General features: G+C 44.5%; 1 protein-coding gene across 1 annotated transcript; it reads right to left on the minus strand.

Annotated features, from left to right (window-relative positions):
* Positions 1–35: 35 nt before the first annotated feature.
* LOC123485656 (lysosome-associated membrane glycoprotein 1-like) lies at positions 36–14,955 on the minus strand. Its single transcript, XM_045216728.1, has 9 exons — positions 14,589–14,955; positions 7,793–7,911; positions 7,403–7,619; positions 7,131–7,292; positions 4,174–4,382; positions 3,968–4,093; positions 3,780–3,846; positions 1,452–1,619; positions 36–1,198 (listed from the first exon to the last, which is right to left on the minus strand). Exons 1-9 carry the CDS (start codon positions 14,638–14,640, stop codon positions 1,059–1,061), a joined length of 1,260 nt encoding a protein of 419 aa, XP_045072663.1. The 5' UTR covers positions 14,641–14,955; the 3' UTR covers positions 36–1,058.
* Between the last annotated feature and the right edge of the window lie 157 nt (positions 14,956–15,112).

Consider the following 15,112-nt stretch of genomic DNA (forward strand, 5'->3'; position numbering starts at 1 on the left):
AAACCCCATCTATTCTCAACTCCAGGAAGCAGAAGAGAGTTTCAAATGTATTTTATTGACCTCAGCAGGATGCATAATAGAAAAATGATCAAAACATTCTCTACAAAAATAAAATATAAACTCGCTACAAATCGATATTAACACAATCATGGGAGGAGAGGGGAAGAGTTAGACAATATTACACCCCCTGCTTTTAGAAAAAAATGCATCTACCCATTTCTGCCCAATTCAACACATCCATCATGTAACACCTTGACCTTGTGTTACATTCCTCAGTCTTATGCCATCCACAACCCTTTGTTTTGAAATGGAGTAAAACCCAAACACAGCACATCCCCCCCTAAGGCCTTTCAAATGTTCTTGTGACCTACAAGATAATTAGGTCAGTATTTCTAACCAGAGTGGGGTTATTAGACAGACATTCACAAGTTTCCCTTTTCACAGGAGTCTTCGGGCCTCCTAGGTGATGTCATAGAAAAGATGGTGGTCATGAAGGAAAGGAGATGAGGAAGGAAGGAAGGAAAGCTTGTTGTGTGTTTGAGCCAATCACAAGATGTGGTTCTAGGAAAGACCCCCTCCTCCATAAGAGTTTAATACCATATAATGTCAGATTAATTGTAATTTACACAAAAATTACAATTGAAGAAAAAAAAATCTTTCAATTACTTCAAAGCGAAAATCCACCCAAGTCAAACATGAAATGAGATTAGAACTAAAATGAGGGTATACTGAGCCAGCTGCAGTAGAGATGGGTTAGAGAGAGAGACGAGGGGGATAGTAGGTTTTACCAGGCAGTAGTCGGTTAGTAGGTAGCAAAGGATGAGCTGCTGTGAATAACAATACATAGAGGATACACACTCACTCTCACACACACACACGCTGCAGAGAGGGCTCGGTTTGTACATCGTCCAGTCAGCCATTAGTAGCAGTGGGTGGTTGGAGCGTCCGGCTCTCTGCAGTATGTCTGAAAAGGCTCCATTGGCCTCTGGTCAAAAGTAGTGCACTATCTAGGGAATAGGGGGCTATTTGAGACACAAGCAGCCTGTGTGTCAGTGTTCTCAGATGGTCTGGTATCCAGCGGGCCTCCTCTTCCTGCCGATGAGGTAAGCAATGAGAACGATTAGAACCAGGCCGGCCAGAGCTGCTCCCACGACGATGGGGATCAACATGTTGTCCTGATCCAACTGACACTCCTCCGCTAGAGGGAGGGAGGGAGAGGAGGGATGTGGAGAGAGGGAGAGGAGGGATGTGGAGAGAGGGACGGGGGGGGAAGAGAGAAGGTAATTAATACAAATGCAGAACTTCTAATCAAGGACAACCATAAAACAAAGGGTAGAGAGAGAGAGGAGAGATGGATAGATCAGATGAAAGGGTAGAGAGAGAGAGGAGAGATGGATAGATCAGATGAAAGGGTAGAGAATGAGAATGCTAGATTATGACGTATCCAGTACCTTGTGCAAACTGTCCTCTGGTGAGGCCGAAGGGCTGGACCTGCAGCTGGAAGGTGTTGAGGGAGAAGTTCTGGTCTACAGCCAGAGTCTGTTCTGAACTACACATGTAGCTACGCCCCAGGGAGCCACGCAAGTAGTCCAGACTACTGTTACTGGTGTTGAACGGGGCTGGAGGGAGGGAGAGTCGTTAAACATTCAAATCCAGACATGCACTCTTACCATGGAACAGTAATTATTCAGCAGAGAGAGGTGGTAAAGGAACAGAGAGAGAGGGGTGGTAAAGGAACAGAGAGAGAACCAAATCATGAGAAAACAAAAATATAATTTACAAAAAAACTGCACAAACTAGAATGCTATTTGGCCCTAAACAGAGAGTACACAGTGGCAGAATACCTGACCCAAAATTAAGGAAACTTTGACTATGTACAGACCCAGTGAGCATAGCCTTGCTATTGAGAAAGGCCGCCGTAGGTAGACCTAGACAGGCTATGTGCACACTGCCCACAAAATGAGGTGGAAACTGAGCTGCACTTCTTAACTTCCTGCCAAATGTATGACCATATTAGACATATTTCATTCAGATTACACAGACCCACAAAGAATTAGAAAACAAATCACATTTTGATAAACTCCCTTATCTACTGGGTGAAATACCACAGTGTGCCATCACAGCAGCAAGATTTGTGACCTGTTGCCACAAGGGCAACCAGTGAAGAACAAACACCATTGTAAATACAACCCATATTTATGTTTATTTATTTTCCCATTTGTACTTTGTACACATCATTACAACACTGTATATAGACATAATATGATATTTGAAATGTCTTTATTATTTTGGAACTTGTGTGAGTGTAATGTTTACTGTTAATAAAAGTGATATAAACAATAAAAAAGTATCTATTTCACTTGCTTTGGCAATGTAAACATGTTTCCCATGCCAATACAGCCCTTACATTGGAATTGAATTGAGAGAGAGAGAGGCAGAGAGAGTGAGTGAGAGAGGTAGTAAATGGCGAGAGAGAGAGAGGTAGTAAAGGTGAGTGGTATCATATACAATGCATTCAGAAAGTATTCAGACCCCTTGACGTTTTCCACATTTTGTTACGTTACAGCCTTATTCTAAAATAGATCACATTGTTTTTTTCCCCTCATCAACAATACCCCATAATGACAAAGTGAAAGCAGGTTTTTAGAAATGTTTGCATGTTTTGTCTATATGGACACTATTGATAAGGAATCCCTAACCTGTCATGTCAGACCAAGCTGTTACCACAGACAGACCACTGAGGTGATACTAACCTGTCATGTCAGACCAAGCTGTTACCACAGACAGACCACTGAGGTGATACTAACCTGTCATGTCAGACCAAGCTGTTACCACAGACAGACCACTGAGGTGATACTAACCTGTCATGTCAGACCAAGCTGTTACCACAGACAGACCACTGAGGTGATACTAACCTGTCATGTCAGACCAAGCTGTTACCACAGACAGACCACTGAGGTGATACTAACCTGTCATGTCAGACCAAGCTGTTACCACAGACAGACCACTGAGGTGATACTAACCTGTCATGTCAGACCAAGCTGTTACCACAGACAGACCACTGAGGTGATACTAACCTGTCATGTCAGACCAAGCTGTTACCACAGACAGACCACTGAGGTGATACTAACCTGTCATGTCAGACCAAGCTGTTACCACAGACAGACCACTGAGGTGATACTAACCTGTCATGTCAGACCAAGCTGTTACCACAGACAGACCACTGAGGTGATACTAACCTGTCATGTCAGACCAAGCTGTTACCACAGACAGACCACTGAGGTGATACTAACCTGTCATGTCAGACCAAGCTGTTACCACAGACAGACCACTGAGGTGATACTAACCTGTCATGTCAGACCAAGCTGCGACCACAGACAGACCACTGAGGTGGTACTAACCTGTCATGTCAGACCAAGCTGCGACCACAGACAGACCACTGAGGTGATACTAACCTGTCATGTCAGACCAAGCTGTTACCACAGACAGACCACTGAGGTGGTACTAACCTGTCATGTCAGACCAAGCTGTTACCACAGACAGACCACTGAGGTGATACTAACCTGTCATGTCAGACCAAGCTGCGACCACAGACAGACCACTGAGGTGATACTAACCTGTCATGTCAGACCAAGCTGTTACCACAGACAGACCACTGAGGTGGTACTAACCTGTCATGTCAGACCAAGCTGTTACCACAGACAGACCACTGAGGTGATACTAACCTGTCATGTCAGACCAAGCTGCGACCACAGACAGACCACTGAGGTGATACTAACCTGTCATGTCAGACCAAGCTGCGACCACAGACAGACCACTGAGGTGGTACCTGTTAGACGTGGTGTTCTGTAAAGAGAAGAACATCAGTCACGGAGGAGAGTAGAGAATTAACAGACAGACAGGTAAACAGACTGATAACCAGACAGACAAACAGACAGACAGGTCAACGGTAGAGTGATGATGTCACCAGAGTAAACAGGAAGCTGAGGTTGGTGGTTCCGCCCTGCGTCAGCACCAGGGTGGCGCTGGAGGGGTCACATGATCCTGAGCTGGTCGTCTGATTGGGCAGCAGGTTTACTACTTCCTGGATAGTCTGTCAATGAGGAGGAGAGGAACAGGTTATTGTGTGTTACTGGGACAGTGTGTGTGTGTGTGTACATGAGTGTGTGTTACCTTATTCTGTAAGGCAGAGAAGTGGGAGATGTTCAGCTGCAGTGCCATGCGGGCCAACAGACAGACAGTCCCGTTGCTATTGGAGACGGAGTAGCTGCCCTGGTTGGGGGTTCCAGGGGGGGTGGGGACAGGGACGGGGGCTGCTGTGGTGGTGGAAGGGGGTGGAGGGGGGGCTGTGGTGGAGTTCTGGTCAGCAGTACACACACTCTCTGGGAATGACAGAACAGAACATTTATCAACACCACAACACGGGTCAATATCCTCATACTGTTCAGAACATTTATCAACACCACAACACGGGTCAATATCCTCATACTGTTCAGAACATTTATCAACACCACAACACGGGTCAATATCCTCATACTGTTCAGAACATTTATCAACACCACAACACGGGTCAATATCCTCATACTGTTCAGAACATTTATCAACACCACAACACGGGTCAATATCCTCATACTGTTCAGAACATTTATCAACACCACAACACGGGTCAATATCCTCATACTGTTCAGAACATTTATCAACACCACAACACGGGTCAATATCCTCATACTGTTCAGAACATTTATCAACACCACAACACGGGTCAATATCCTCATACTGTTCAGAACATTTATCAACACCACAACACGGGTCAATATCCTCATACTGTTCAGAACATTTATCAACACCACAACACGGGTCAATATCCTCATACTGTTCAGAACATTTATCAACACCACAACACGGGTCAATATCCTCATACTGTTCAGAACATTTATCAACACCACAACACGGGTCAATATCCTCATACTGTTCAGAACATTTATCAACACCACAACACGGGTCAATATCCTCATACTGTTCAGAACATTTATCAACACCACAACACGGGTCAATATCCTCATACTGTTCAGAACATTTATCAACACCACAACACGGGTCAATATCCTCATACTGTTCAGAACATTTATCAACACCACAACACGGGTCAATATCCTCATACTGTTCAGAACATTTATCAACACAACACAGGTCAATATCCTCATACTGTTCAGAACAGTTACAGTGGGGAAAAAAGTATTTAGTCAGCCACCAATTGTGCAAGTTCTCCCACTTAAAAAGATGAGAGAGGCCTGTCATTTTCATCATAGGTACACGTCAACTATGACAGACAAAATGAGGAAAAAATATCCAGAAAATCACATTGTAGGATTTTTTATGAATTTATTTGCAAATTATGGTGGAAAATAAGTATTTGGTCAATAACAAAAGTTTCTCAATACTTTGTTATATACCCTTTGTTGGCAATGACACAGGTCAAACGTTTTCTGTAAGTCTTCACAAGATTTTCACACACTGTTGCTGGTATTTTGGCCCGTTCCTCCATGCAGATCTCCTCTAGAGCAGTGATGTTTTGGGGCTGTCGCTGGGCAACACGGACTTTCAACTCCCCTCCAAAGATTTTCTATGGGGTTGAGATCTGGAGACTGGCTAGGCCACTCCAGGACCTTGAAATGCTTCTTACGAAGCCACTCCTTCGTTGCCCGGGCGGTGTGTTTGGGATCATTGTCATGCTGAAAGACCCAGCCACGTTTCATCTTCAATGCCCTTGCTGATGGAAGGAGGTTTTCACTCAAAATCTCACGATACATGGCCCCATTCATTCTTTCCTTTACACGGATCAGTCGTCCTGGTCCCTTTGCAGAAAAACAGCCCCAAAGCATGATGTTTCCACCCCCATGCTTCACAGTAGGTATGGTGTTCTTTGGATGCAACTCAGCATTCTTTGTCCTCCAAACACGACGAGTAGAGTTTTAACCAAAAAGTTCTATTTTGGTTTCATCTGACCATATGACATTCTCCCAATCCTCTTCTGGATCATCCAAATGCACTCTAGCAAACTTCAGACGGGCCTGGACATGTACTGGCTTAAGCAGGGGGACACGTCTGGCACTGCAGGATTTGAGTCCCTGGCGGCGTAGTGTGTTACTGATGGTAGGCTTTGTTACTTTGGTCCCAGCTCTCTGCAGGTCATTCACTAGGTCCCCCCGTGTGGTTCTGGGATTTTTGCTCACTGTTCTTGTGATCATTTTGACCCCACGGGGTGAGATCTTGCGTGGAGCCCCAGATCGAGGGAGATTATCAGTGGTCTTGTATGTCTTCCATTTCCTAATAATTGCTCCCACAGTTGATTTCTTCAAACCAAGCTGCTTACCTATTGCAGATTCCGTCTTCCAAGCCTGGTGCAGGTCTACAATTTTGTTTCTGGTGTCCTTTGACTGCTCTTTGGTCTTGGCCATAGTGGAGTTTGGAGTGTGACTGTTTGAGGTTGTGGACAGGTGTCTTTTATACTGATAACAAGTTCAAACAGGTGCCATTAATACAGGTAACGAGTGGAGGACAGAGGAGCCTCTTAAAGAAGAAGTTACAGGTCTGTGAGAGCCAGAAATCTTGCTTGTTTGTAGGTGACCAAATACTTATTTTCCACCATAATTTGCAAATAAATTCATTAAAAATCCTACAATGTGATTTTCTGGAAAAAAAATCTCAATTTGTCTGTCATAGTTGACGTGTACCTATGATGAAAATTACAGGCCTCTCATCTTTTTAAGTGGGAGAACTTGCACAATTGGTGGCTGACTAAATACTTTTTTTCCCCACTGTATAAACCAACACGGGTCAATACCCTCATACTGTTCAGAACAGTTATAAACCAACACGGGTCAATATCATCATACTGTTCATTTAAACAATAAGTTAAGGGGTCAAAGCCAAACATGTAAAGGAATAACCAAAGTGTTGATGGTTGATGCTCAGTGTACAGTTGTTAATGGTTGATGGTCAGTGTACAGTTGTTGATGGTCAGTGATGGACAATAAGTGTGCGTCCCAAATGAGCCCCGGTCAAAAGTAGTGCACCATCTAGGGAATATGGTGGCATTTGGGTATCAGCCCAGGTGTTGGTGGCTGTACCGTTGGGGCTCAGATCATCTCCTGTCATGTAGGCCTCCATCTTGACGTTTGAGAAGGTGACGGTGGCTCCTCCCACAATGACAGGTGAGACGCTGATACATCTGTAGGTGGTGTTGACCCTAGCAACCATCCCCACAGAGGTCGTCTCCACAGTTACCACATCTGTAGAACAACAGACAAGACACATTGGTCAGAAATCAAATAATAATCAATTCCGTGTGTGTACGCGCGAAGCGTGCCTCCGTGTGTGTGTGTGACAGTCTCTTTCTCACCGGTACTGTTGGCCTCTGGGAAGGTAGTGACATCACTGAGGTTGTACTGCAGGGTGAGGTTAGATACGCTGTACAGGCTGTTATTGGATGAGAAGCTGAGGCCCAGGGTGTGGCCATCCCCAAACAGCGCCACGAGCCAGGGGGAGCGGCCGTCACCCCCACACGAGCTGGCCCCACCCACCACCGCCGACCCTGGGAGGGGCACCATCACCGTACGCTGGAGAGAAGAAGAAGAATGTTTGTACATTTAAAACATGTTCAGGATGGGATCGTTGGCCCAAACTCATGCACACAGTTGTCGTGGGAAGAGAGACTTATGTTCAGGACATTTTCAAAAGTACAATCTGTGTTTTTCTAAGCCGGAGAGGATTGTGGGGGGATGTAGTTTACCGTGCCGTTGGCTGTGTCATAGGTGATGGAGAAGGAGGCGGAGAGTTCAGCTTTTATACAGGTGGAGTTTCCCTCTGTCACCTCCAGAGTGACCAGAGCCTGGGCTACTGTCACGCAACCTGGGGGGGAGATATCATCATCATTACCATCACCACTATAACTATGACTGACTGGGCTACTGCCACGCAACCTGGGGGGGAGATATCATCATCATTACCATCACCACTATAACTATGACTGACTGGGCTACTGCCACGCAACCTGGGGGAGATATCATCATCATTACCATCACCACTATAACTATGACTGACTGGGCTACTGCCACGCAACCTGGGGGGGAGATATCATCATCATGACCATCACCACTATAACTATGACTGACTGGGCTACTGCCACGCAACCTGGGGGGGAGATATCATCATCATTACCATCACCAACTATAACTATGACTGACTGGGCTGCTGTCACGCAACCTGGGGGGGTATCATCATCATTACTATAACCATGACTGACTGGGCTACTGCCATGCAACCTGGGGGGGAGATATCATCATCATTACCATCACCACTATAACTATAACTATGACTGACTGGGCTGCTGTCACGCAACCTGGGGGGGGAGATATCATCATCATTACTATAACCATGACTGACTGGGCTACTGCCATGCAACCTGGGGGGGAGATATCATCATCATTACTATAACCATGACTGACTGGGCTACTGCCATGCAACCTGGGGGGGAGATATCATCATCATCATTACCACCACCATCAGCAGCACCATCACTTGAGCAACAACCTGAGTAGTTCTAGCAAAGACAGTACAGTAGGAAGATAGGCAGAAACTGCTTCTCCAATAAAAATCCCTGATCATTCTTGTAAGTGATGTCATGGCGACACTGGCTAGCTAAGCTCATGCACAGAAACACATTAACGGGTCTAATGGTCATCTAGTGCCAAACTGTGCATGTACATGCTGTCAAATCAAAGGCACTCCTTTGATATCAAGTTGTTTTTGACTGAAAATTAAAACGTGTCAAGTTTGCCACTCTCACAAGGTTGGAGTGTTGAGGATTATTCCATGTTTAAGGCCCAGTGCACTATCAAACTCACTATCACAGTGGCAAAGTGTTTCTCCAAAATGACCACCAAGTCACCTGACCACTCACCTGACAGGTCAGATGGTCACCATCTGACCATATTAAAGATGGCCGCCATACACACACCACACCAGACATTGGCTGCGTTTCAAACACATAAAAGACACACCCTCCTCCACTTACCCTCGCGGCCATATTTGTTGTCAGTCCAAATGATTGTCCAAGCAAGGGAAGTTGGCAACGTAAGCCCCTCAGCCCTAGTTTTTGATCGAGTTTGCGAGTGTATTATTACGTTCACTCCGGGGCCTGAAATGCCCCATAATTCAATTCGCGATGATTGTACATCCGCTAAGAAAAGTCAGCCAAAACTTAAAACCAACATTAATATGGAGAAGTCAACATACAAGTGGAAGTAAAAACGAATGTAAATAAGTTAGAAATTGTGCTACTAATGCACTTGACGGCTCAAACATGTATCATAAAAGTAATTATGTTTTTATTTGGTTAGCTTTTGGAAACGTTAGCTTGTGCATCCAACTTTCCCTGACATCACACTTACACGTTGTAATTTTCGATTTACCTGATATAGTCGGACGCGTTGTCTTCTAGCCAAGATATGAAATGCAATCATAATTGACTGTGGCGCATATAAAGCACACACAACAGCTACCGGTGGTTCCACGATGACTGAAAACACAACTGTGGGACGAACGAGTGACACATTTTCGGGCAAGAGCGGTCCATTTAAAATTAATTCATTCTTCTCTCGTCCTGCAAGTGTCAACTCGTCAGACGTCATAATAAGTCATCAGAAGTGTCCACTTAATTTGAGGGCTGAGGGGAGAGGGTGTGTCTTAAGTGTTTGGAATGCAGCCATTGTTTTGGTTTGGAAGCCATCAGACAACTCTCCAGGATGACTAAGTGAGTGTTATGTGTCCTTCATGTGGTATATTCACGTCACACTGTTTATCGATTGTAGAACCCATGTCGTATGATAATGCTAACTAGTAGCCTTTTAGCATATGGTTTGCAAGGGCCCATTCAGGTCTGTATTGACCCAAGGACCACATGTTGTGGTTACCATTATGCTACTTATGGTCCTTTATGTTTAGTATATATATATGATGATGTTTTATAGCCTATCTAAGGGCATAGGGCCCATTATATTGGGGTAACTGTAGCCTACTGACTTCTGTATTACCTTAGGACTATTGTGTACTTTGATCAGTTCACAGTATGTTACGCTTTTAACTTTTTTATAATGCTAATTATGTTCCATTGATTATGTAAACCTTAATACTTGTTTCCATCTGTTACAAAAACCATACATGCATATTACATTCTATCACTTCAATGTCCTCTGATTGACCTGGCTAAATAAAAACGGATCAAAGTGGTTAAAGAGACGTTCTGAATCAGTCGCTCTGACAGGAGCCCTTGGGCGGCCAACACCTTTCACTAAAACCAGCCATACAGTCCTAGAACATTTCTTACATGGAGTAATAACATGTTCAACTACTTAAGACGTTGCCTCGAATCTAGGTTGTGCCTCTAGATTTCGAGCAAATCAACAACTAAGGAAGAATTGTTCACTTCCCTCATTAACTTCTCTAACCCCAAACCTCGGCCTGGTCTGCTTCGCAAGCGTTCCTGGATGATGCGCCTCTAGTTTTAAAAATGATGTGGTGCTAGTCTCATCTCACAGCTGCTGCACAACCTGAGCAACAACGTCAAGAACTCCATCCAGTACAGGGAAACATATCAGTTCTCAACAATGACCAGCAGAGGGTAGTACAGGGTTAGAGTTGAGACTGAGACACAGGGACTCAGGTCACATATCAATCTAGATAGACAAGCGATTTCACAGCCTGAACACATATGTCTACAACATAATCCAGAACCCTCACATCTACAGCTGAGAAGCATCACTACCTGTCCGTACTACCAGAATAAGTTCTAGTTTCACAGCAGTTCAGTTCCAAGCCTGAGAGGAGTTCTAGAACTTTTTTTTTTTTTTTTTTATTTCACCTTTATTTAACCAGGTAAACCAGTTGAGAACAAGTTCTCATTTACAACTGCGACCTGGCCAAGATAAAGCATAGCAGTGCGATAAAAACAACAACACAGAGTTACATATGGGGTAAAACAAAACAAAAATCAAAAAAATACAACAGAAATACAATTAATATACAGTGTGCAAATTTAGCAAGTTATGGAGGTAAGGCAATAAAATAGGCTATAGTGCAAAATAATTACAATTTAGTATTAACACTGGAATGATGTGCAAGAGATGATGTGCAAATAGAGATACTGGGGTACAGATGAGCAAAATAAATAACAATATAGGGATGAGGTAGTTGGGCGGGCTAATTTCAGATGGGCTGTGTACAGGTGCAGTGATCGGTAAGGTGCTCTGACAACTGATGCCTAAAGTTAGTGAGGGAGATAAGCGTCTCCAGCTTCAGAGATTTTTGCAGTTTGTTCCAGTCATTGGCAGCAGAGAACTGGAAGGAATTGCGGCCAAAGGAGGTGTTGGCTTTGGGGATGACCAGTGAGATATACCCGCTGGAGCGCAGACTACGGGTGGGTGTTGCTATGGTGACCAATGAGCTAAGATAAGGCGGGGATTTGCCTAGCAGTGATTTATAGATGGCCTGGAGCCAGTGGGTTTGGCGACGAATATGTAGTGAGGACCAGCCAACAAGAGCGTACAGGTCACAGTGGTGGGTATTATATGGGGCTTTGGAGACAAAACGGATGGCACTGTGATAGACAACATCCAATTTGCTGAGTAGAGTGTTGGAGGCTATTTTGTAAATGACATCGCCGAAGTCAAGGATCGGTAGGATAGTCAGTTTTACAAGGGCATGTTTGGCAGCATGAGTGAAGGAGGCTTTGTTGCGAAATAGGAAACCGATTCTAGATTTAACTTTGGATTGGAGATTCTTAATGTGAGTCTGGAAGGAGAGTTTACAGTCTAACCAGACACCTAGATATTTGTAGTTGTCCACGTACTCTAGGTCAGACCCGTTCTAGAGTAGTGATTCTAGTCGGGTGGGCGGGTGCAAGCAGCGTTCGGTTGAAGAGCATGCATTTTGTTTTACTAGTGTTTAAGAGCAGTTGGAGGCTACTGAAGGAGTGTTGTATGGAATTGAAGCTCGTTTGGAGGTTTGTTAACACAGTGTCCAATGAAGGGCCAGATGTATACAAAATGGTGTCGTCTGCGTAGAGGTGGATCTGAGAGTCACCAGCAGCAAGAGCGACGTCATTGATATACACAGAGAAAAGAGTTGGCCCAAGAATTGAACCCTGTGGCACCCCCATAGAGACTGCCATAGGTCCAGACAACAGGCCCTCCGATTTGACACATTGAACTCTATCTGAGAAGTAGTTGGTGAACCAGGCGAGGCAGTCATTAGAGAAACCAAGGCTATTTAGTCTGCCAATAAGAATGCGGTGGTTGACAGAGTCGAAAGCCTTGGCCAGGTCAATGAAAACGGCTGCACAGTACTGTCTATTATCGATCGCGGTTATAATATCATTTAGGACCTTGAGCGTGGCTGAAGTGCACCCATGACCAGCTCGGAAACCGGATTGCATAGCAGAGAAGGTACAGTGGGATTCGAAATGGTTGGTGATCTGTTTGTTGACTTGGCTTTCAAAAACTTTTGAAAGGCAGGGCAGGATGGATATGGGTCTGTAACAGTTTGGATCTAGAGTGTCACCCCCTTTGAAGAGGGGGATGACCGCGGCAGCTTTCCAATCTCTGGGGAACATTGCCTGTGATGATGTAACCCCAGTAGTGATGTAAAACTGGCAGGTCCCTCCCTCTCCTTCACTTGTACCATTACCAAACCCTTTAACAACCCTCTAGTCTGGCACACATAGCCTGCTACAGACTATTAATACCTGCTATGTGTTCCAAATGGTACACCCTATATAGTACACTATGCAGACTCATTTACACCTGGTGGCTACCACAACAGACACAGAGGTCGAGGGGTTAAATATGTGTCTACCAACATACAGGTTAAAGGTTAGGTTATTAGTGTGTTGCTAAGGAGTGACTGACCAGAGGGTGCACCTCAATAGTCTAGACTGGCTTCCTTCCTCTCCTCAGAGGATCAATTAATCCAAATCAGCACTTGTGTACAGACAGAATCAATGTCAGATAAACTAAGTGTGCATCCCCAATGACACCCTATTCCCTATATAGTGCACTACTTTTGACCAGGACTATTTTTGAGCAGCCCTATAGGCCCTGGTCAAAGGTAGTGCACTATATTAGGAATAGGGTGCAACTTGAGGTCATCAGCATCCAGAGCAGGGAGCCTGATGAGGCCTGATGCTGGGTCGTCAGTAGTTAACACAGCGACAAAGTCATAATTATGGCTAAATCCCACCGATTTCTACAATTTATCTTATTAAAATCTGATGCCTAACCTAAACCTTGAATTAAGACCAAATATATAAAAAAAAAAATCAAGAATTTTTACAACATGGCCAATTTTGACTTTGTGGCTGTGGTAACTAGTGCCAACCCTGATGGTGTCCTGTGTTTTGTGGGTTATTAATGTCCATCATACACTGGGTAGTTCGAGCCCTGAATGCTGATTGGCTGACAGCCGTGGTAGTGCCTAAGAACAGCCCTTAGCCATGGTATATCGGCCATATACCTCGGGCCTTATTGCTTAATTAACTATCTGGCCTGGTGGATAGCAGAGAGCAGCAGGCCCTGCTGTGCTTCCATCATGCACCCGTGTGTGATGATGACTCAGGGAGTTTTACTCCAGTGGTTGAGCATGACCCTGCCTGCCTCACATCCTCCCCTAAACACACACACACACACAGCAACACAGACACTTCTGAAACAGACAAAGAGTAACCGCTCTATAATACTGTTTCCACAGAAGTAGAGAGAAGACGTGTGACTCAACACTAATCACAGCTTGACTACCACACACCTGATTCCCTTTCTTATGTAGGCCTAGGTCTTATCAATATTATATACAAAATAAACGGACACAGTTTCAAAGGTCAATGAACCTGTGACCTGGCCCATGAATAGCATCACAGCACACACACTTTCCACAAAACAGTAGAAAATGCCAAGGCACAACTATATTACGCCTATAGCTTGTAGTTGGTTAACTTGACAGTGCTGTGACAACACATCTGTGTTCGTGTCGTGTGTGTCACTCGGTTTGAGTGGCCACCGGCCAGCTAATGGTCAGTCATAGAGGGTCCAGTGTTTCAACACACAAAGCACCTCTACGGTCACGTGAAGCGTCCCCGGAACAATGGGTTGACAGAGAGACAGACGCGCTTTTGATTTTAGGAAAACGAACTCCCTGTTTGTCTGTTCCCATTTGATTCACTTGACCTTCTACTGTCTGTCCCAAAACATATCCTGGCCATCATGAAGAAATCAACATGTGTACAAATACGACAGAGAGAAAAAATAAAACACGTTACCCTGAAATGGACCATAAATAAAACGTATATCCAAATACATAATAAAATAATAGGCTTTATGTCATAGGCTCCTATAGAATTATCTATTTATTTCTAACTTACTAATTAACAAGTCACCATACTACACAATAATATAACACTAGCGGAGATTATGACGTTTTATTTCCCCCTCCGTCTCAGTAACAGTCCTCGCTCGACCACCACTATAATAAACACTTACCTAGAATCGCAAAGCAGGCGATCCCGACAACGCATGGATGTGTTGGAGTCATGTTTCAAATCCAGAGTTCTCAGAGTGCAGTTTAATGGATAGCGCACAAACAACGCGCACACCGCTCCGCCTTGTCCAAACAGCTGTCCAGGAAATGCAACAACAAGCCGAAAAGTAAAGATCGACCTTCCTTTTCCTGTTATTCTGTCCCCTTTATTTGGCGGTTATTTAATATGTTTCATATTCGTGGTCCTGTATTCGGAGCAGGTTGCAGAAGTCGGACAGTATCGCTCCCTTTCATGTCCTTAATACGAGGAAGGAACATCCAGTCATGTGAACCAAGCTTTAGAAGCACCCAGCACCGTCACGTGAGGCAGCCAGCGACACCCTCTTATTATAGCTCAATGGCGACCGACAGCTCCCCTCCCTGACAACTCAGTTCTATGCTGCAATGCTGGCAAACCTTGGTCAAAGCATAATCTGATTTTTACTGTAGAATACTGTATTAGAGAATGTATTATTTCTTTCTGGAT

The sequence above is a fragment of the Coregonus clupeaformis genome, unplaced genomic scaffold (genome assembly GCF_020615455.1).
Source record: "Coregonus clupeaformis isolate EN_2021a unplaced genomic scaffold, ASM2061545v1 scaf0782, whole genome shotgun sequence".
Classification (NCBI taxonomy): domain Eukaryota; kingdom Metazoa; phylum Chordata; class Actinopteri; order Salmoniformes; family Salmonidae; genus Coregonus; species Coregonus clupeaformis.